General features: G+C 35.0%; 1 protein-coding gene across 1 annotated transcript; it reads right to left on the bottom strand.

Annotated features, from left to right (window-relative positions):
* Positions 1-1,832: 1,832 nt before the first annotated feature.
* Tspo (Translocator protein) lies at positions 1,833-21,047 on the bottom strand. The gene is made up of 3 exons (XM_089646778.1): positions 20,650-21,047; positions 7,302-7,396; positions 1,833-3,749 (listed from the first exon to the last, which is right to left on the bottom strand). The coding sequence occupies exons 1-3, from the start codon at positions 20,894-20,896 to the stop codon at positions 3,549-3,551; spliced, it is 543 nt and encodes a 180-aa protein (XP_089502904.1). The 5' UTR covers positions 20,897-21,047; the 3' UTR covers positions 1,833-3,548.
* Between the last annotated feature and the right edge of the window lie 1,599 nt (positions 21,048-22,646).

Raw genomic sequence — 22,646 nt, 5'->3', positions numbered from 1 at the left:
TGCTCCCTGGTAGGAGCCCTGGCAATTGAGTGATACCATTACAAAAAATACTCAACATGGAACCATGACGCTGTAATATTAAATGTTAGATAGCAGTTTCTATGTTTTTACGTTGGCAAAATTAGTCCGGCGCAAATTTTTTGTGGTTTCATTTTTTTTTTTTTTTTTTTTACAGTAATACCGCACAAGAGTCCCAACTGCTCCCGTCTGGAGCCAGTGAGACTATGGCATCCCCAATTGGGGTATGTTGTGAGGCTGAGGGTATTGGGGAGGGGAGGGAGATGGGGAAGAGGAAGGTGGGGAAGTACCTGGCTATTCAGATCTGGTCACCAAACACGGCTAAAGCCATTTCAAGCAACGTTTCAATTCTGAATGGTGGTCTTACACCAGGGCGATACTGAGAGTATCTTCCACTCTGGAACGTGCCGCAAATATACTATATATTATTTTAAATTAATTAATTGTGAAATAACACAAATTAATCAAATAAAATTTATTTGCGCACGCCGGGTTCGAACCCGCGACCTTCGGATCTGTAGTCAAAAGCGTATACCACTAGACCACGCCGGCCGTCAGTTCATAATCTGTAGTGGTGTTTTTGGATTTACCATCAAGTAAGATGTTTGTTCTACACTGATGTCCATTATTAAATGACAAAATTGTTTAAAAATTCTATAATTATTTTAAGTTTAGTAGTTTACCTGAGAAACCATATTGCATTTTCAATGCATTTTGAAAATAGGTATTTTGCATTTTGCATTTGAAATGCTTTTCTAAAAACCATTTTGCATTTTTAAATGGAAAAATTTTGACCCATTTCAATTTTGCATTTCAAATGGTTTTGGGTACCCATTTTGCACATCTCTGGCTGTGACACAACCTCATCTCCAATTTTTCTCACTAACAGATCCCCAAATACGTATTTAAAACAACATTTTAATTTTCTTTATTCCTCTGGCAGTCACTACACGTTTTTTTCACTAACAATGACAATAATATTACAAGATGTGTTATAATTTTACTAGTTGAGAGCGGATTTCCTAACTCTTGTGAATAAAATTTATTATACAATTTTTTAAATAAACAAAAATGTTAAAGGGAATGGAATTGAAGGTTGGTTATTACCTGGTTCACAGAAGAGATAAGCAGAGTGTATTGCTGGCTGTTCTTGTGTCCGAAGTAAGGTCAATTTTATCTTACTTTGGGTGAAATTAATCACAGTTTCAAATATTGAAATTCTTTTTTGAACGGTCTTTAATATCATTGGCCCGCCTGAATCCTAAGAGTCAAAAGATCTGTCCCTCACCTTAACAAAGTTAAAGGTATTTCAAGCAACATTATGATTCTGAAAGGTGATCTCTTGCAAGGGTGATACTAAAAGTATCTTCCACTAGGTAAAACAAGGACAGCATTCCCATCTAACACCTACGCTCTAATCCATCAAACGAACTGTCTGTTTCTGCAGTCTTTTCAGGTATTTTGGGGCTCCAGACCAGAGGTGGCTGCCAAATTCAACAGTTGGGTAGGATTTTCAAGGGTTGTTTGGTTCTAGACTTTTCGTGAGCTAGAGTGGTAAGTTTGAAAAATTCAACATTATTTGTGTTTTTTTTTTTCAATTTTATATTTTTTATGAGGAAGGGGCACAGCCTCCCCAAACTCAGAAAAATGAAATTTTGAAAAAAATATATATTTTCAGCAACATTGAATTTTCATGTGTACAAACTATTCAATAAAGACAATATCTTTTTATTTCAAAAACGTATATTTTTAAGCTTAGATGTTTATACCTATTACTAATAAATACAGTGTATGCATAAAATATAACAAAACAGTAATGAAAATTATAACATTTATAAAAATATATACGGAAAAAAAAATTGTCTTTGGTGGAACATAGAAGTTAAAATTTTCAATACGGAATGATCTTTATGATTTAAAAATGCAAAAAAAAGTTTTCTTCTTTTATCAGTAACAATAATATTGATCTAAGCACAACTTTTATTTATTTCTCTATAAAAATACTTTTCTAATCAGAACTCATTGTTAAAATTTTTGTATCAAACAAAATAATAATAATTGGATTTAAGCTGAAGCTGCCATACACAATTCCTACATTCAAAGGCACACAATTTTTTTTATTATATTTGTAAATATTAAACTACATTATTATGTATAAAAAATAATAATAATTTGGTGTAATCTTAAATGCAATAATAATGTGTGGTATGAATATTGAGCTTGTGAAAAAAGAATGTGTTTATAGTTGTGTAAATAATAAAATATCTGTATAGTTCCTACTTTGCAAACTAAATGCGCTCTTTTCTAGTTTATGTCATAAATAAACCACTCACTAGATCGATATCTACGGGCTTTTTCTATGAAACAAATTGGACCTCAAAATCCATAGATATGCCAATATATAGACAGTAAAATTCTCATTTAGAGCCTACTTATTATACTATACACCAATGAAAAGCTCTGAATGTTTATTCCATAGACTTTCAGAGTTTTTCATTGGTGGGTATAGTTAGGCAATCTTATGATGTCACAATATTTCAGTTCCAATTGTCGATCGGAGTTATACCCCCTGGTTTGTGTGCACTTGATTGTTTAGTAAGAAAGTTGTAAATCGTGGGTGCGTTAATTGATTGACAAATGAAAATCAAATGTTAGTAAAACATTGCAGGTTAAACAAAGCCGATGTTGCTAGTGTTGACGATACTCAAATGTTGAATATAACCGTTGGAAACAATGCCGACGTTGATTCAAACAATAAATAACAATTCCATTAAGTGAATCCCAACATTGGAGAGTTCTAACGGTTGGGACAGTTATAACAACTATATTTTACTTGTTACTGGCAGAATCGCTTGACGTTAGGCAATACGTAAGACTGCTAAACAATACAGTCACAGACTGCACTGCGTTGTATTGAATTTTATACAAATATAAATATTTATATTAAAAAAAGTGTCTGTGGATTGGTTTGTCTTTTATACAAATCTACAGTGTTATTCTGAGATTGATGAAATTTTGCACACGTGACCATCAAAACAAGAGGAAGGTCACTGCCATGAGATTTCTAAAAAACCACCCCCGAAACCACTGGGCAATGTCGGGAACTTCAGCTAACTGTGTATTTATATATAATATAAATAAGAGTGAGTTTTTAATACATCTCTACAGCTTTATCCCAAGAATTATGGAATTTTGCACACTTGATCTTGTATGTGTATTAAATTTCGAAAAATCACCCCTTTTCCAACCCTTCAATCCATAATAAATCGCGGACAATGCTGGGTCGTTCAGCTAGTGATCATTAATTATATCCAAAACGTTGATGAAAGTTTTCATCAATAGCATCGGGCATTGACAGAATGTAACGGTTATTTCCAACAGCTAATTGTATTTTGATAAAGTTCCAATTCACATTGATGGTACATTTTCATTTATCAATCGATTAACTGCGTAAAATCAACATAAAACATCTGATAAACTATACGAAATATCCAACACCCCATAAAACCGACAACATCATAATCTGCAAACTAATCGGACAGTTCCTTGATCTTGGCCCCGCCGGTTCCCGGCTCAGGATTGTCGCGCCAAATGCAGTAGTTGAGGGTGGTGGCGATGGAGAGCCACGCCACGTACGGGATGAAGATGTAACCGGCGATCGGGTTCACGCGGTGAAACGCGACACCGCAAACGACCGCGTTGGCAGTGAGAGCCATGATGTCCACCAGACTCTGGAAACGGAGAAAATAACAATTAGATAAATAATAATGTATATAATGAGAGATTCTCATAGCAAATACGTGTTTGTTGTTTGGTTTTCGTAGTGTTAAGCCATGTTGCACTTTCTTCTCCTTCAGACAGCCTCGCAGTCAGTGGCGGCTCGTGACTTTTGCGTGTACTAGAGTACTAGTATGACAAAAAGTGGCATTATTGAAAATTCGGTTTTTGTATGAAGATTTTCCTGAAAATCTTAGTACCTTATTTGAATGCAACGTTGTATTCAAAATTTCAAGCAAAGGGTGAAGAACTTTCGTAGATTTAAGATTTTGAACAAACAAACATTTCCTTTTATATTTAGGTAGTTTGCCTCATTCACATTCACACATCCATCTCACACATACTCTTCTATTATTCTGACTCTTGACATGGCCCGACTCAAGTATCTGATTCACTTGATCGTGCCATGTCTTCCTCGGGCGTCCCCGACTTCTGCTACCAATTCTCGTAACCTATTCAACAAATTTATAATTTCGAGGTTCAATTTTGTGTTAAGTATTTTAGAAATGGAGTCTTCTCGAGAGCGTAAACATGACACCTTAACGCTAAACCCTCGAGATCTTTGGTCAAAATTTGCTAGACTTGAAATCTACTAATTTTTGGTATTCTAGAAACCTCTTTAAAACAGTATCAATAATACTTTGTTTATTTACTAGCCAATAATTTGACATGTCAATAACTCAATCTGGAATTCAGAATGTCAATGAATGAATTAATTCCAGAAGTCGGAACCCAGACTGGAATAATTATTGGTGTCAGATTACTGAACTTGAAGTGTATACGAAATGTGATGTTCAATTATTTTTGATGAGACATGTGGGCATAGTCCTAACCATAGAGAGAAAAATTTGAGATCTCGGGCAGCATGAAATTTTCACAGCTTTTCTGTCAAATCCAGGCTAGAATATTTAATCAAGTTGGCCTGATATGTATAAGTTCCTCCTACATAATTATTTTACACACCGTTCTACCTTACACGTTTATCAAGAGTTATGTAGGATGGGTTTCATGATATTTCATCAAAAAAACAATTAAACACACCTTTAGAAAGTGATATTGAGTCATTAAAGTGATGAAACAAAAACTAGGTTAAATAGTTACCTATTTAAGACGATTCACTACGTAGTAATTTAGAATCATGTGTTTTGGTTTGAAAATTTGGTCGCCTAGAAATGTTTCAGATGCTTTAATTAAATACTGCGAGTAGAATACATCTTGGCCTTTGAAATAATAAGTATTTTTTAGACAAGTCTTTTTATAAGCCCAGAAAAACAATGCATTCAAATTATTAAAATTCACTTGAGTGAATCAAATGCAAATCATCTTGAGTGATGAGGCCCATTTCCACCTCGGTGGCTTCGTCAACAAGCAAAATTGTCGCATCTGGGACTCGGAAAACCCAAGAGTTATTGTTGAAAAGCCTCTCTATCCTCAACGTGTGACTGGTGCGGTTTATGGTCCGGCGGAGTCATTGGATCTTACTTTTTCGAAAATGAAGCTGGAGCGACAGTTACGGTGAATGGATTGCGCTATCGAGAGATGATTAATGATTTTTTATGGCCGGAATTGGATGGTATTGATCTGGTTTACTTTCAACAAGACGGCGCTACGTGCCACACAAGCAACGAAACCATTGATCTTTTACGATTGAATATCAAAATAACACCTCTTATTGGAAAACCCTGTACAATTCCATAGAACATTATTTTGATGTATCTCATAAGATTTAGCCAGCGTTAGCAATATAAGCGCCAAAAAATATTTTTTTACAACTTAATTACAAAACATCAACTTTTCTCTACTTTTTATAAGTATAATATGCATGTATTATATATGCAAACCTTCCGGAAGGAATTCTCTAAATGATCGTAAAAATTCTATCAAAATCCGTTGCGTAGTTTAGAAGAACTAAGCGTACAAACAGACAGACGCGGATAGCGGCTTTATTTTATACTATTTAGAGATTTCTTTCGCATGACTGCTACTGACAAGAACCTAATGTCATCACACTTGTACCATGTGGTTTGCACCGTCCCTTACTGTCTTATGCTGTGGGAACTAGACGGTAGAATGACTTATAACCACTCCAGCGATTGGTTGTATAAATATATATATGTGTATATATTTACCATATTATTTAACTAACATCATTGCTCAGTTAGTATGGTTACCCTATGCTTATGTCTGATAAGCCAGCATAGGTACCTTGTACTTTAGTTTACAGAAGAATATTATTGTTGCCAACTTACTATAAATGTTGTTGTCTCTCTTGATAGCAAGCTTTCTTTTCGGGATCACATAACTGCAATCGTTAATAAATCCCTCAAATTACTTGGTTTCATCACTAGAATCACTTCGGACTTCAAAAACGTAAATACCCTTAGAACTCTTTACTGCTCCTTGGTTCGCCCCCATCTTGAATATGCTTGTGTTATCTGGTCTCCTTTTTATGCTGTCCACATTCGACGCATTGAATCTGTTCAACATCGGTTCTTAAGAGGGATTGCTAGGAGGCTAGGATTAGAAAAAGGCAAATACTCATATGATGAAATTGAACTAACTCTAAACCTCTCTCCTTTGGAAGTCCGTCGGGAAAGAAATGACCTCATTTGCTTCTTCAAAATTATAAATGGTATTATTGATTCACCTACTCTACTGCAACTCATTCCCTTCAATATCCCCTCGCACAGACTCAGAAATAATGAACTGCTCTTCCTCAACCATCATTCAACAAATTATGGATATTATTCACCATTGTCCAGAATGTGTAGACTGGTCAACTCAAGTCAAAACCTTAACTTTTTTGGGATAAGTCTGAATGATTTTTGCCAGTCGCTAAACAAGTGACGGAATATTATAAGTTTACCGTAGTCCTGGCCCACGGCGTATTCTTGTCTTGATTCGACTTGTCGCTTTATTTTCTTATATTATATTTACCATATGTTTTTGTTTTCATGTACCTTTGTCTACTCCTGTATTTTTATTTTACTTTATTCGTGTTATTATTTTGTAATTTGGACGATGTCCGTTAATAAATAAATAAATAAACGTACTGCCCAATGTTTCTTTTGTAGACATTTTTGTTTATTTTTGGTACCGGTCTCGACACAACCGTGTCATTAAACTTTTCTTTTGTGGGTTTAAATTTAATTTTATTATTATATAAAGTTTACTTATATGTATTTTTTAAAATGATGTGATTGTAAATCTGCACATCTTAACACAGGAATGCCCTAATGAGATGTGCAGATATGTTTTTTTAATGTTAATAACTATTTTTTGAATAAATAAATAACATAATTATAAGGATCTTATATAGCAGCATATCCTGGCCATGGTTGGGGTAGTTTTGGGTTAGCGCAACTATTTTCAGAGCGCAACATCAATACCATCATAAGTTATGGAGCTTTGAAATATCTAATAATATTTTTTGTGCCATATTTTTTATTTCAAATCTCGGGAGAAACAAGGTAGTAGCTAAGTAATGTGTAGAGATAAATCCTTACCCATTTTAGCTTATGCGCTCCGAAAAAGATTGGTGTCCAAGCCCAGTTGAGGGCCAGCTGGGTTCCAAACAGAATCAAGGGAACCTTCGCATCTCCTGGAATAAATTATTTAAAAAAAAAATTAAAACTAAAAAAAAAAATTCGATAGTAATACATACATATAATTTGAGAAGTATCAAATCAAAGGAACCGTACGTCACAACATTATAAATAAGGTTTAATTGGCATAAAAATGTCCATATACTAGCTGAAGCACCTAGCATTGCCCATACCCAGCTTTTAACCTTTGGAACACCAGACCCTTTTTAAGAGAAATCAAAAATGAACTGTAAAGTGTTTCAAGTGCAAGCGATTTTGTTAAAAAAATTATGCATTTCTCATGGCATACAGGTTTAACCTTTTAAATGCGTTAATTTGCTCCGTTTTATCTATACCCGTTAGGGTGTCCCAAAAAAATTAAAGTTGTTATTTTTTAACGCATACCCTCTAATTTTGTTTTATTAATGACAAAACACTTATAAAAAAAAATTCTTTTACTTTGGACAACTGCAACTCGTGCCGACTTGCATCGAAAGATGTCAGTACTTGTACATTAAGACGCCAGCGAGTAAGCGTGTTGATGAGCTTGTAGTAACTTGCTATTTTGTTAGTAAACGAAAATCACTCGTTAAGGCAAGATGTTGTTAGATTTACGCACGTCTAAAAAGAGTATATTTTTAATAGGAGTCGTAAAACACCAAATATCGGGTTCTAAACTGCCATCTAATGGACAAGTTCTTGAAGTTTTGTTCTACAATATCCGGAAAGTGAATTTAACTCTCTGTTGGTATTAAAAGCTGTGTTTGAAGTAAAAATCAGAAAGTGACTACAAGCCCTGACATACTACTCTTCAAAAAATTTCGAGATAACTGTAAAAATGTTGATCCCGATAAAATTCCGTGCTACAGAGAAAATCTCACATTGCACCTAACCGCTTCCGAAATCGATGATTTGCTTGACTTTTACCGTACTGCACTGACAACAAAAATACTTGGAGATGACTATTGAGAGTTTTAGAGCTCTGTGTGATAGTTTTAGGAGGAGATAAAGCGAGAAAATTTAGGATTCGGCCTCCAGGTGCTCGATGGATGGCAAAGGCGCTTTATTCCTTGAAAATATCACTAATTTGTGCGCAATTTAAAATTACCGGTAAGGATAAGGCGGCACTTTTAGACGTTTTCCTGTTCATAGTAACATCCTATGTCAAGCCATGGTTACAATGTATTATAGCAGTTAAAGCACCTTACCATTACTTGTGATTTTTGAAATCGATGAAGGCTTAAGAAAAAATTGATGAAAACATCTCAATTGCAGCTTTATTTCTGTTCAGTAAGCAGTTATGGTATTTGACCGATGAAGGATCTATTTTATCGCTGTTTGACGACGCTGTGGATCAAACAACTAAAATAAAAATGCTCAAAATATAAAAAAAAAATTATCAACCCATGACAAACGTTACATCCCATCGAAGGAAGATCTTGATGGTAAATTGTATGGTAAGTTTATTAAGTAGTTAAAATTATGTTTTGTATTGAGGTTTTTGTTCACATCATAATTTAGTGACTTTCGTTTCAGAGAAAAATATTTACGACTTCATTTCAGTCAAGAGCAAGTATTTGTTTGATCGTCTGAAAACAGATGCCAGTTTTCTTAACGAATTCCCTACGATGTGGTCAAATATTGCTTCGTATCAAGAAGTCAGAAAGAAGGTGTCGCCGCTGAGGGTAGTGAATGATAGAACTGAAAGAATTGTTAAGTTAATGCAAGATTTTCATGGCTTAATCTCACGGTCGAAGAGGAAACAAAAATAATTTTTGTTACGTTGCGTTCAGGAACACCGGAAGATTTATCCTGACTGTAAAAAACAAACTATGAAGAAAAAATTTTATCAATAAACCACTTTTAAATATAAAATACTACATAATTGAACATTTGTGCATTTTAAAATTTTATTTATCCGACAAAAATGAAAGTTGAAAATCCTTCCACATTAACTCTGTACCATATGTTTGGCATCAAGTCGGCACGGGTTGCCGGTGTTTAATCAAAATAATATTTATTATATGAGTTATTGGGATCAAATGGAATAAAATAAGAGGGTATGCATATTTAAATTCATGAAAAAAAAATTCTTCTTTATGTCCTGGGACACCCTAATACCCGTGCGCGGTACATATTTTCAAATACCTATGCACGCAATTAAATGTCAAATTATAGCATTCTGGCATGATTTATTGGACTATATAGACAGAACAGATTATTCTCCACAATATGAAAACAAATCCTCGTGTGTCAACACTCTTAGATGTTTATAAAAACAAAAACATAAAATTTCATACAAAGACGTACCGTATCTTTTGAATGTGGTCCCGCCATTCACTCGGTGTGTGTGTACTTAGGCCACTGCGTTGATAGACACAAGTGGGACACCATGATCACTTATCATTTTTAGTTTTGAAAAGTTGTGAATGATATACTAGTACTAACGCCATCCATTGACAAAAATGTAAACTAAAAGGCTCGAAGAGGCGCACCTGATTATCGATCTTTTTTTATGAAATAAAATTTTATTTTTGAGAAATTCTTGTAGATGTCAGCATCGTGATAGTTCTACGAATGTCCAAGTGAGCAAGAAATACATTTATGACGAAAGAGCACTGGAATATCGGCCGTCAAAGTTTCCGTATCAACTGTTGATACAGCCGCGTGTGAGTATAGACTTTTTGCCATAACAGTTGATACGGCCGCGTGCAAAGAGTTAAATCGCATATCAAAAAATTCCAGCTAGGGCGAAATTCTAATGCCAGCAGCGCATGAACGGTTGTCGGCGAGAAAAATTCTTGTTACTGGTGCACAAACGGTTTTTCAGAGGTTAAGGGATAGGAAAAGGGGATCAGAGTGGTTGTTAGAAATATAATGTAGACCGTGACCTTGCTTTTTTTTCAAAGGTCAAGTGTGCAAAATTTCATCAATCTCAGAATAAAACTGATGATACTTCATATTTACAGAATTTGTGGGTTGAGGCAATCTTCTTTACAGGAGTTACTGGCTTACTGGGGGAAGCAACTATGAAAGGTTCAGATATGTGGAAAGTATTCTCAAAAAATGAAGAAATAACACTTTAGTTATTAGTACAATGTAATTGAAAACCCTGTTTTGAAATTATCATTATTTTTATAAAGACCAATTGGTTATTTTGTATTGGTTGATTTGTTCTAACCATTGTATTATTGGTTAGTTTAATAGATTTGGTGACGTCTCACTAAGAATAGTGTGATTATTGGTATGTTTCAGTACCATTTAGGATCGGAACAATGGTTAAAATAGCTTTAACCATGATTGGTGATCATATTATCTGAGTAGCCAGGTACTACCCAACCTTCCTATTCCCTATCTCTTTCCTATTCCCTATCTCTTTCCTATTCCCTATCTCTTTCCTATTCCCTATCTCTTTCCTATTCCCTATCTCTTTCCTATTCCCTATCTCTTTCCTATTCCCTATCTCTTTCCTATTCCCTATCTCTTTCCTATTCCCTATCTCTTTCCTATTCCCTATCTCTTTCCTATTCCCTATCTCCTTGCTATACCATATCTCCTTCCCTTACCCACTTCCTTCAGCCTCCAGACAGCTGGGAGCAGTTGGGACACTTGTGCAGTATTCATTCACATTAAAAAATCCAGCAAAAACAATTGCTGAATTACAAATACAACAAAAACATTTTTTTGTTTTCGCTAAAAGAACTGAAATAACTTTTGCAAATGCTTTTTATAAACAACAAAATATGCGTAACTTAATCATGCCATTACCGTGCCCACAATAACTTGATAAGATTAAGTCAAATAAAAGGTTTATCATATTATATTGAACCATAAGGTTTTATCGATATTCCGATATTGATTGCTTCTAAGCAATATTAGCCAATATTTTGCATGCCAATTCAATGAAATCCGCCACAATAAAAACATAAAACTATTCACCTTGCTAACATGTCATTTTAATACTAGCGCGGGTTTCTACTAAGTATTACAAAACTAACAGATAAAATCTAATCACTAAGAGCTGGTTTATCATCTCTTAATCGTGCTTTGTAATTAGACACAAATATATATGATCTTTATTTATATTTATGTACATGTAACACATTTATCAGAGAATAGAGAAGAATTAAAGTGCCTTCCATATACTTTTGAATGGAAACAAATGTTTCATTTAGCACGCTCTGTCTCACTTACACTCGCCTGACATTGCAGATGTTCATCCCAATTGAATTTCGTAATCATAGAGAAACACAGTTTTGTACTAGAAATTTAAGGCCAGATTGGCCTAATATTTGGATCACGAAACACGTCCGCAAGGCATTTTTTGTTTTCTTTTTTGATTCTATGATATTTATAGACACAGACAATTAGCATATTTCTATCTTGTTGTTGTGCTATAACTACTGTGTTTACGCTGGTCAATGCCCGATATGAAGTCACATCTATGGGTCACATCCGTATTAATGTTTTACTTCAAAGCTCTTTGGAGGGTTCCATATACACAGTTACAATAATATTACTGGTTATTTGTCTTTTCAATTTGACAAATAATAAACTTGTTATATTCAACTCTTCTTGTGTTTAACCCCTGTGTGCGGCTGGCTACATTTGCAGTCCAGTGAAATTATGACTACCTTGAAGCACACTGCAGTGTGTTGCGCTAAGTTTTTGAAGTTTTAAATGCATTTTGTTACTGTCTGTGAAAATTGCAAATAATAAATTTGATTTTAACTATTTTGTCTGTTATTTCAAATCTAATTTTCAATATTAAATTTGGTGTTGAGATATTTACAAAATTTTATCCGTCTCATAGGGGTTAATGGCTGCCATGGGCTGAAAATGTAGAAAGAATTAAGAAAAATCCAGCAGATACCCCGGTAGCAACGACCCAGGGACAAACCGAGGAAGATGATACTGATTGCGCGGAAGAGGATTGGTACAGGAGGCGAGAAGACTGAAAACTGGAGAAAAATGGCAATGAAGAAGCCAAATCCCACCCTAGAAATTATAATAAATGTCCGTCTGTGTCTGACAACGTAAATTCATTGTAAAATATTTATAATCATACTTGTGCAAGGTGCAAGGTAACATTTATTTTTTAAACTTCCGATTTTATTGTCCGGGTTAAATCTTCCCCATAGGAAAAACTAAACCCTTCCACACACTTTTCCACAAATGATCATCTAGTCCAGGGGTCTCCAAACTTTTCAGCCGGAGGGCCACATTAACTACTCCAGTGAGTTCAGAGGGCCAAAACCGTTTTATTTTCTAGACACCCATATTTTTTGTCCTAGGAAGGGGGGGGAGGGGTAGACAATAGAATTTTCAGGGATGAAAATATAGCTTTAGATAACGTAGCTTCGAAGATAATTTTTGATACTCGTTTCACAGACCTTGATATCATTGCGAATCAAATAAAGATTTTTCAAAAAAATCCTCTCGATATATTCGCGCGATACTTGTGGACGCAATGTATTGGTGCCAAGTACCTCGCCAACGAGCATATTTATTTATTCACAAGAAAAAATTCGCGGAGTTTTCGCCCCTTCTGAGCAAGGTCTTAGCCATTAGCTGTCGCGGGTCCTTGATGACACTGGTCATAAGATGTCGCGGGCCGGATGGAAGACACTGGCGGGCCGGATACGGCCCGCGGGCCGTAGTTTGGAGACCCCTGATCTAGTCAATCAACACTATGCAAGTGCATTATATAAGCAAAATAAATACAAAACAATACAAGAACAACACGTCAACTCACCAGAGATCAAATGGGAAAATAATTCACCGACTCCAGATATTTTCATATCAGAGGGTTCGGCTCGGTAGAACTTCTAACAGGGCCTATAAATCCTACTGATCCCTCAACATAAATATTTAAAAAATCTTTCGTTATCCTACATGTATTCAAAATGACCGACTTTTGCATCTTTATTTATAAATTTTTTGATAGATCTAATACGCCTAAATTTTTAATGAGAGAGCTAGGTATAATGCCAGTAGCCGAAATAACGAATAGTAATATTTTTTATAGTCTGAGAATGCCAAATTCTTTTAATGTGATTTCCTAAATCTGTGCATTTTCTTATTTTTTCATTAACAGATTTTTTAATATTACAGGAATTTGGAATAGCGACATCAATGATATATGTAAGTTATTTTTTTAATTTTGTCATGTAAAACTATATCGGATCTATTATGACTAATCGTTCGGTCTGTTAGTATATAATAGTCTGTTAGTTTATAAACAATAATTATTAGCCTAAGTTGAAAAAAAATCTTCAGAGAAAAAATAAATGCCGCCGGCGGAAACCGAACCTGCAGCCTGCTATACGCTACGTCGGCTTATTTTATTTTAAACCGCCAAATAATTCAACAAATACTAGTATTTTATTCGACAATTATTGCTCATTAGATTTTTCAACCTGGAAATTATTATTGTTTATAATAATTTGTTATTCTTTGTGCTCTGCATAAAAACGTTGTCTTGTAAACATAATAATATTGAAATGTTCGCAATGGGTGTCTATAAAGCAGTGCTCCGCAACCGGTGTGCCGTGGCACACTGGTGTGCCGTGAGCCGGTCACAGGTGTGCCGCGTTCAAATTCAATGTATTTGACATTTTACAATATTTCATTATGTATTTAATACACAATGACAAAATATTTTTCATAATATTGTCTATTTTTTATTGTATGCAGATACTGTTAAAAGACGTATTCACAATAATATTAGAAACACTGATTAGAAAACTGCTATTGGCTGAAAAATTTGCGCTTCAGATCAACGAAACAACCGTAATTAAAAATAAGCACAGTTGATAGCTATTGTACTTTTCGTTGACGAGGACTTAAAGAACATTATTTATTTTGTAAGGAGGTTCCAGAGCGAACTACCGGTGAAGAATTTTTTCAAGTAACCGATGATTTCTTCAAAATATATAATATTAAATGGAGCAATTGCATTGCTGTTTGCACGAATGGCGCTGCGGCAATGACGGGTAGTAAAAAGGGTTTTGTCTTTTATGTAAAACAAAAAAATCCAACGTTACAATTTACACACTGCTGCATACATCGAATAGCATTGATGGTCAAAAATTAACCGGAGGAACTTTTGAACACGATGAATGAATGCATTAAAATTGTAAACATAATTAAATCAAGAGCCCCAAACTCGTGAATCTTTGGAATACTCTGTGCAGAAATGGGAGCCGAATATGAATTTTTATTGTTTTATACTGAAATTCGTTGGCTATTCCGAGGCAATGTTTTGGCTAGATTGTTTGAGCTTCGTTACGAGGTGTGTTAGTTTCGATTAAATCAAAATATGCCCAAACTTTATCAGTACCTCGATGATAATTACTGGATAGCCAAACTTGCATACATGGCTGATATATTCGAGCATTTGAATAAACTTAATAACGAACTTCGGCAGAAAGTGTTGCAAAAAGGATGTTTGGATATGTACCAAAGGATCAACTATCGTACAATTAAAAACAAACAATTAACTGTGGATCTGGCCCAACAAAATTTAAGTATGCTTCAGCAGAAATTTGGTCGATATTTTTATTCCATTAATACGGAACAATTCGATTGGATTCAAAATCCTTTTGCAACCAATGCAATAAATTCTACGGAAGCAATGCTTCTGCAAATTCGAGTGGAATTTACAGATTTAAATAATGAAATGACATTAAAACTTCACTTCTCCGAAGATCAATTAGATGTTTTCCGGATTTACGTTAAAAAGGAATATCCTCACATTTCCATCAAAGCATTCTTAACACTACTTCCATTTTCAACGACATATTTATGTGAGCAAAGTTTTTCAACGCTTGTATTAATTAAAAATGATAAGCGGTCATGCTTAAAAGGTCTTGACCAAGAATTTCGGGTTGCGCTGTCAAAAATCGAGCCGAATATAAAACTTTTGTATTCATTGAAACAAGCGCAGGTTAATAAACAATCGCAGGTTAATTTAACAATTAATCGCTCATTAATTTATTATTATTTTATAATAATTATTAAGATTGCGTAAAAATAAATATGTTATAGTTATATGTATGTAATTTGCTAGTTGAAAACTTTTATAGTTATATGTATGTATGTATAGTTTTCAAATAAAAAAAGAAATTATTGTATAATTTGTGTATCAATTTTATATGTGTATATTTTAGCTTTTGGTGTGCCGCGGAATTCTAGGAAGAAATTTGGTGTGTCGTAGGTGAGAAAAGGTTGCGGAGCACTGCTATAAAGTACTTCACACAAAACTTAATTTTAGATTTGTGTCTAAAATACTCTACGATTTCTTTAATGACCTAAATTTTATAATTTGAAACAAAAACAAATAAATTAGACATATCCATTGTAGAAATTTATTTTACATTTAAGAAAAATATACAGATTATTTAGTTAAAGCCCAAAATTTGTGTGAAAACGACAGCACGGCCGTTCCTCTTAAATATTGTTTTAAGTTATTTTTCTGGCAGTTATCTCACAAAAACGTACTGCACAGATTAGCCAAGTATTATTATTAGTATATTTACTTAGATAAAAAAATATTTATTCAATCTATTTTTTAGCAAATATGAGATACAGGTGCCTACGTGTTACCTTAGCTGATAAATCATTGTTTATATAACACCATTAGCATACATATAACTCAAAGATGAGATAACCCATGGAGTTTGGAGCCATTAAACTTAATACTTGATTAAATTTTATGTTTAACTAATAAACCCCGCAATGATTCGCTATTGCTAATGTCTTTCTTGGGTGTCTCCGACTACTTCCACCATGCACTACAGTATACCACAATGTTACTGTTAAAAAACTACATTACATCCACATTAATTCGACTCCGTTTCTCACTTAAATTCGTAAATTGTTCTGACTAGGGAATGCAATCCCGGTATACCGGGATCCCGAAATACCGAGATCCCGCAGACATTTTGCGGGACTAATCTCGGTCGAAAATTTTGCGGGATCCCGCTGGACTGGCGGGATTACAGAGAAGCGCAGCATTGTCACTTCAAGACGAACTCGAACTTACTTTGATTAGTATGAAGAGTTCGAGATCAACAACCTAGATCTAGCAATATGAGCAACCTTGAGGTTTTGATAAAGAAGGAAATGAATTACTTTGAGTCCGGTGGATTAAAAGGCGCATACCTTCAATTCACTTCCAATGCGCTACTGACTATTGTGCCAACCAGCGTAGAAGCTGAAGGAGCTTTTTCAGCCGCTGGCTACCTTGTGTCCAATATCAGAAGCCGTTTATCAGATGACACAATTAATACTTTAACTTTTTTACGAAGCTATTTCCAAAATAATGTTTAATTAAACTTATGATGCTCATTGTACAAGAATATTGTTTATCGTGTGAACGTTATTATGTAAATTTAAGTTTCAGTTCAGTTTCAGTGCTGGCAATCCGGGCGTTTATTTTATTTTCATTTGTGTACATAGATTTCTTTTACCCACCTCACTAGACAAAGTCTGTTCCGAGGCGGGTATGCTATGTAAATTTATGTCTTATCTTATTCTTTGCCAATTTATGACTTAAACTTTACCTATGTCTAACTAAAGATATACCTATTAATAAATCATTTAAAATGTCCCAAAGAACGTGTTTTATTATAGGTATAAATTTAAAATTCTAAAAACAAGGTTGGTAGATCGAAGTATTTATTATACGATTGATTAGATATCTAAGTCCACTCTGCTGGATCCCGCAAATACCTGGATCCAGCGGGACTAAGATTGTTCAGTCCCGCAAATACCTGGATTGACATTTTCTTGCGGGATTGCATTCCCTAGTTCTGACCCCTGCTGCTGCCGTAGGTAGGAGAGGAGATTGAATAATTTTCAAATATAGCCCGGTTAGCAGATCACAGCACATATCGTCGCCACGCCCATACTCATAATACATCATCTTTTTAGGTGTGACGGGTCTGTATGGGATTGTATGGTGAGCAATATGAGTTATATAAAACGCTTTGAACTTATATCATAATCTGTCACCCCATAGTATTATGTGTTTTTAAGGTCAAGGTGACATCGAGATTGATGCTCACAGTGGGTAAAGACAACACACACTTTTCGGAACAGTTATGCGAAAAGTTTCTGATTTCATTTAAAAAAATTTAAATTAAGATCTGAATAGGTTGGTTCTCTTCACAGACATAAGAATATATAGACTAGAAATTAAAGGTGAGGGGTAAAATCAACTGTTGAAGAACGAAGGGGGTAAAGCTGACTGTGATTCGTCAATAAATCAATCTGACAGGATATAGGCATCTCGCATTATAATATCACCATTTAGTTCTTAAAAGTAAAATCTGCAAAGTCCAAATTCGGCAAAGTAAATTTCTTCTATTTTCAGAGTCGTAGTTAGTTTCAGAGTATTTAGTTAAGACACTTTTACAAATGTTTCATAATTTACTTACCCCAGTAAACAACGATGAGCACACTTGAGAATCGCTACATTGTGATGTGATAGTATATGTTTCTAAAACTGATCCATATAATACGGTGTGAATAAGCTTAAAATAAAGTAAAATAATGCTTACTTATGGAATGTAATACGACAATTGGGTTTATTCTCTTTTTCACATCTATTTTTACAAGTTTTCATATCACAAGCAACCATTTTGCCGTGTTATTTCGTAAAATGCCTCGACCATAGCTCGACGCTAGTTCGCACAAGAATGATGACGTCACATTCTCAAGATTCACGGGAAGCCATACGCGAGCCCAGCCGGCTCCAATGGAACCGGTATGGGGAGTGGGGAATAATACGCTTTTAATCACTTAGGGCAGGTCTACTAATATTCATATGTCTATGGTTCTCTTAAACTTCATCTATCTTATCTCCTTGCAAAACATAGTCATTTTTCCTCAAAATATTCCCCAATATTGTGTTTTAACAAGTCCCCCCGTGAATCTCCTAGATTGACAAATAATGATAAATGTATCATATTAGAATAATATGATGAATTATATTCCTAATACGTACCACACTTTTCAAACATAATATTGTATAACTGTTCAAATATTGATAAGACTTGAAGGAAATACAAGTCATGAGAACATTCTTGAACAACCATTGGGTTATTTATACAATAAGGCTGGTCTATGCATACCAACACGATTTTAATTCTGGACATGTGGCAGGACTAACAGATTATCATCGGAATACAAATATCAATAGATTGGTTGAAAAAGAAACAGAAGTGAGATGGGCTGACGACCTGAAGGTAACTTATCTTCGGATAGGTGAGAGCCACCAAAAATTAGAGAATGTTACATAACCATGAAAATTATGTATGACCATGTTAAAAATTGAAGACCCGGAATGAATGCAAGTCTGATGTAATTGATAAAATTAAGAAAGGGACTCTTAGATGGTTCGGGCATGTAGAGTGAATGAACGAAGAAAGGAGCGTAAGGAGAATAAACGAAGTGGAAACTAATGGTAATAGAAGTCCGCCCAAGGAAGACACAGCACGATCAAGTTAATCAAATATTTAAAACAGGCCAACTCAAGATTTAGAATAACAGAGTATGTATAATACGATTGATCAATGTGATTGCAGCAAGCAGTGTGTGCCAAGAAAGAATTGGATTTATGACATTTATTGTTAGTTGGATTTGTGACATTTCTCTTCGTTTTTTTATATCTGAACATCTTCGGGATTAAGATTAATAAATTAAAGATCACTCTCCATGTAAAAAAAACCAATGAAGCTATCCTTTCACACACTGTTTCCTTAATTCTTATCATAAATGAGAAATAATCTCATCAATTTAAGGTTACGTTAGGAATAATGTCTGAATTTTATTTAGTGAAACAATTAAAATGGAAATAATATTCTCTTAGAATCTTGTAGAATGTTAACACATTTTCTGGAAAGAAGCCAAAGTCAAACTAAAACAAAGCTGTTAAAAACAATCGCTGTTAAATTACACGAAAAGGAAGCAAACAAACAAAGTAGTTAATATTAATTAAATGCGGTAAAAAAACATTTCAATTCGCAGGAGTAAAGCACCTAGAGTAAAATGGTCGAAGAAATTCTTTTCAGTAGGTAAGTACCACACAGTAATACACAAAAAGTTATATATAGATGAAATAAACAAGTTTGGCGGAGATGTGTGGCAACGAAAAGCAAATAATTGACATGACAGCTTTTGTTGCTTTCTGTAAATTACTTCCAACCAGTTTGGAGGTGTGAAAATTTATTATGCTATTGCAAATATAATAAAACGACTAACAAAATGAAACTTGAGAATAAATTAATGGATTGGGAAGGAGATTGGACAGAGGTAAAGATTTCAGAAGCACTAAGCGCAATCAGTGCTCTTTCACAAAAACGGCGGTAAACAAATTATCTAATTATTTTTAAAGTATTGAGAAAGAAAACGGTAAATATTCGGGATCGCTGGCCACCTAATTGCTAAAAAAGGCAACTATCTGCATTTGGGAAATTTTTAATACTAACATTCTAATTTTTAATTACATAATATGATAATTGTATGGGATGACAACCATTTCCAAAAAGTTCTGTCTTTTATTCAACGACATTTTCATATGTTGGTATTCCAGATACAACAAGCGCGGAAGAAGAAATGTTAGTACCATATAATTCATGCATATTAGGTAGGCACTGGAAATACTAGAAACACTGGAAATAAAATAAAATTAAATTAGGGTATCAAGGCAAGTTTTTTTAACAATTTTTTGAATATTAAAAACCTAATCAAGCCTTAATCTAACATATACTAACCTAACCTATATTTAAAGTATGTTCCTTTGAAAGTAGACAACTTTACTGTTATGAAGCTTCGTCGACAATAAATTATTATGTGCCTACCCTACTTATTTAAGAGTTGAGATTATGATGCAATGAATGAAAATATGGTAAATATCAAAGTGAAATGATGACAGGGCGTTCTACTTCGAGAACAACAGCATACAATTATTTATAATAGCTTTGCATAATCTCACAATGTCATCCAACTATTTTGTCAAGCTGGCAAAGTTACCAAATAGCATGGTATATAATCGATATAATAACAACTTACTACTGAAATAATCACTTCATAATAATCAATATCACTATGAACGGCCAACTATTTATAATGTTTTTTGTTTAAGATTTATAAAGTACAAAATATGAAAGTCATTCTTGCGGTAGGATTTCTACAACTATGCACGTAATATTCATCGTGTAGGTAGAAATTGAATTGGTATCATACTGATCTAAATACTAAATACCTTGGAAACCACCTCCATCTCTCCAGACTAGGTATGAAGCGTATCCCATTCCAGAATAGAGGGACGTCCAAACTGGACCAAAGGCCCAGTTGGGAGGCCTCCAAGATGGCCTCTTCAGGGACTCATACCAGGGTTTGGAACCATCGGTGGTTTTCACTTGAGATGCAGTTATAAATCCGCCTACAAATCCTCCAAGATTCGGAAGAATCGTGGCACCGACCGCGGGCAAATAATCAACAATCGACATGATTAACACTACAATATATTATGAAACTGTGTGCAATTTATCTATTGCTGCCTCGCCTAACTCTTTTACTTATCAAAATACACAACAGGCCCTATCGACGCCGATAACAAATTCGTTTTGAATTTTTGTAGTGTTTAGTATAGTACGTATAGTGAGATACTCAGATTACTAGAGATGGTCGATGACAAAATTCCTGTCCCGGTTACAAGTCGCTGGAACCGTCGATATTATTTCTCTGTGGAGCCGGTTATTATTGGAGCCAGTTCTAACTAACCAAGTAACTATCACGCCGTTTCTCCGCAGGGGTTGGCAGAGAGGACAGACCGCCAAACAACTCGGTCTTGGCACACACTTCTTGCCTCATTCACATTTATACATTGTCTCATACATACTTCTTTATTATTTTGACTTTTGACATGGCCCGACTCGAGTATCTGAGTACACCACTTTTACTACCCCTTTTGGAATACTTATAAAAATATACATAAATATAAAAATGCGTGTGTCTCTATAATTTCTGATATTTTGTGGAACGGATTTGAGAACATATCATTGAAAAAGCACAAAAACTTCATATTTGTGTTAGAAAATGGATACGAATTAGGTGCATCTAATACTATTGTACTGGACGGGAGTCTGCACAAGACTGTAGATTTGGGCGCCGGTTCCAAACCGTGTCTTCAACCGATGAAAATGCTCCTTTACGTCCGATGATGATGATAGTGGTGCAAATTTATGAACAATCTGCCTCCCGCACCCGATGCTCGGTGATTGTTGGGCACTGGATGTGCTTTCGTCTCTGCTCTCTTCTGGTGTTGGCGGTTATCCTGAGCAGAACCGGTTGGTTTTGATGAGGTAACACCAGAAGGTTTGGAGCAGAAGACTCGGCGAGGTGAGGCAGTTGGTGGGCAGGAGTCACTTGTTGATAATAAAACACTTGTTTTGGTGGTAAAGATGAACTGATTTAATATTTTTTGTGTTGCTGCTTATATGCAATAAGCTTGACTCGCAGCCGACATTGGGCTGTCAGCCAAAAGGTGGTGGGGATTCTATCCGCGCCAGAAATGCGTTTATATGCCCTCGCAAAATGTCGCATATTCATTTTGCCGGTGGTAGAGCCGAAGGCAGACGCTTAATTTTGGGAGTTTGCAAAGATTTTGCAAGCTCGCGGACTGCTCGCCTGAATAACAATTACATAGTTTATTTACATAGCAGTTATAAGAATGTGTACCTTGACAACTAGATTTTTAGTTTGCCAAGATACGACAGAAAATAAGAAAAGTTTGTAAATAAACGTGTAAAAATGATCTTGAAGCGATCAAATTTGTAAAAATGGTTAAGTTAGTATTTTTCTCAGGTTCCCCGTCACATAGCGTTCAGAAAGAGAAAAGATTCACTATGCTATGAGGTTCCTGGATTTTTGTAGAGGAAAAAAGGTAAAAATAATTTTACAAAAATGTTTTTTTTTTAATATTTACTCCACACAGGAGGCCCTGAAGAAAATAATTTCCCTCAGGGCCTATGTCATAGATTGGGGAATCTATCAAACGGACCGCCCGTTTTTGCACAGAGTCAAGGGTTTTGTTCAGGTATTTAGGGGCTCCGGACCAGAGATGGCTGCCAAATTCGACAGTAGGGCGCACTTGCGATTTGTACAGGGTCAGCAGTTGTGTACTATTAAAGTATCTGCGGGCCCTGTACAGTACGCCCAGCTTCTGAGAGGCCAACTTTACTCTGGCTTCGATGGAGC

Source organism: Hesperophylax consimilis, chromosome 25, assembly GCF_061612785.1.
Source record: "Hesperophylax consimilis isolate HC1 chromosome 25, BYU_Hcon_1.0, whole genome shotgun sequence".
Lineage (NCBI taxonomy): Eukaryota > Metazoa > Arthropoda > Insecta > Trichoptera > Limnephilidae > Hesperophylax > Hesperophylax consimilis.
Note: the sequence above shows the minus strand (reverse complement) of the source record. Positions and strands in the feature narration are given on the sequence as shown.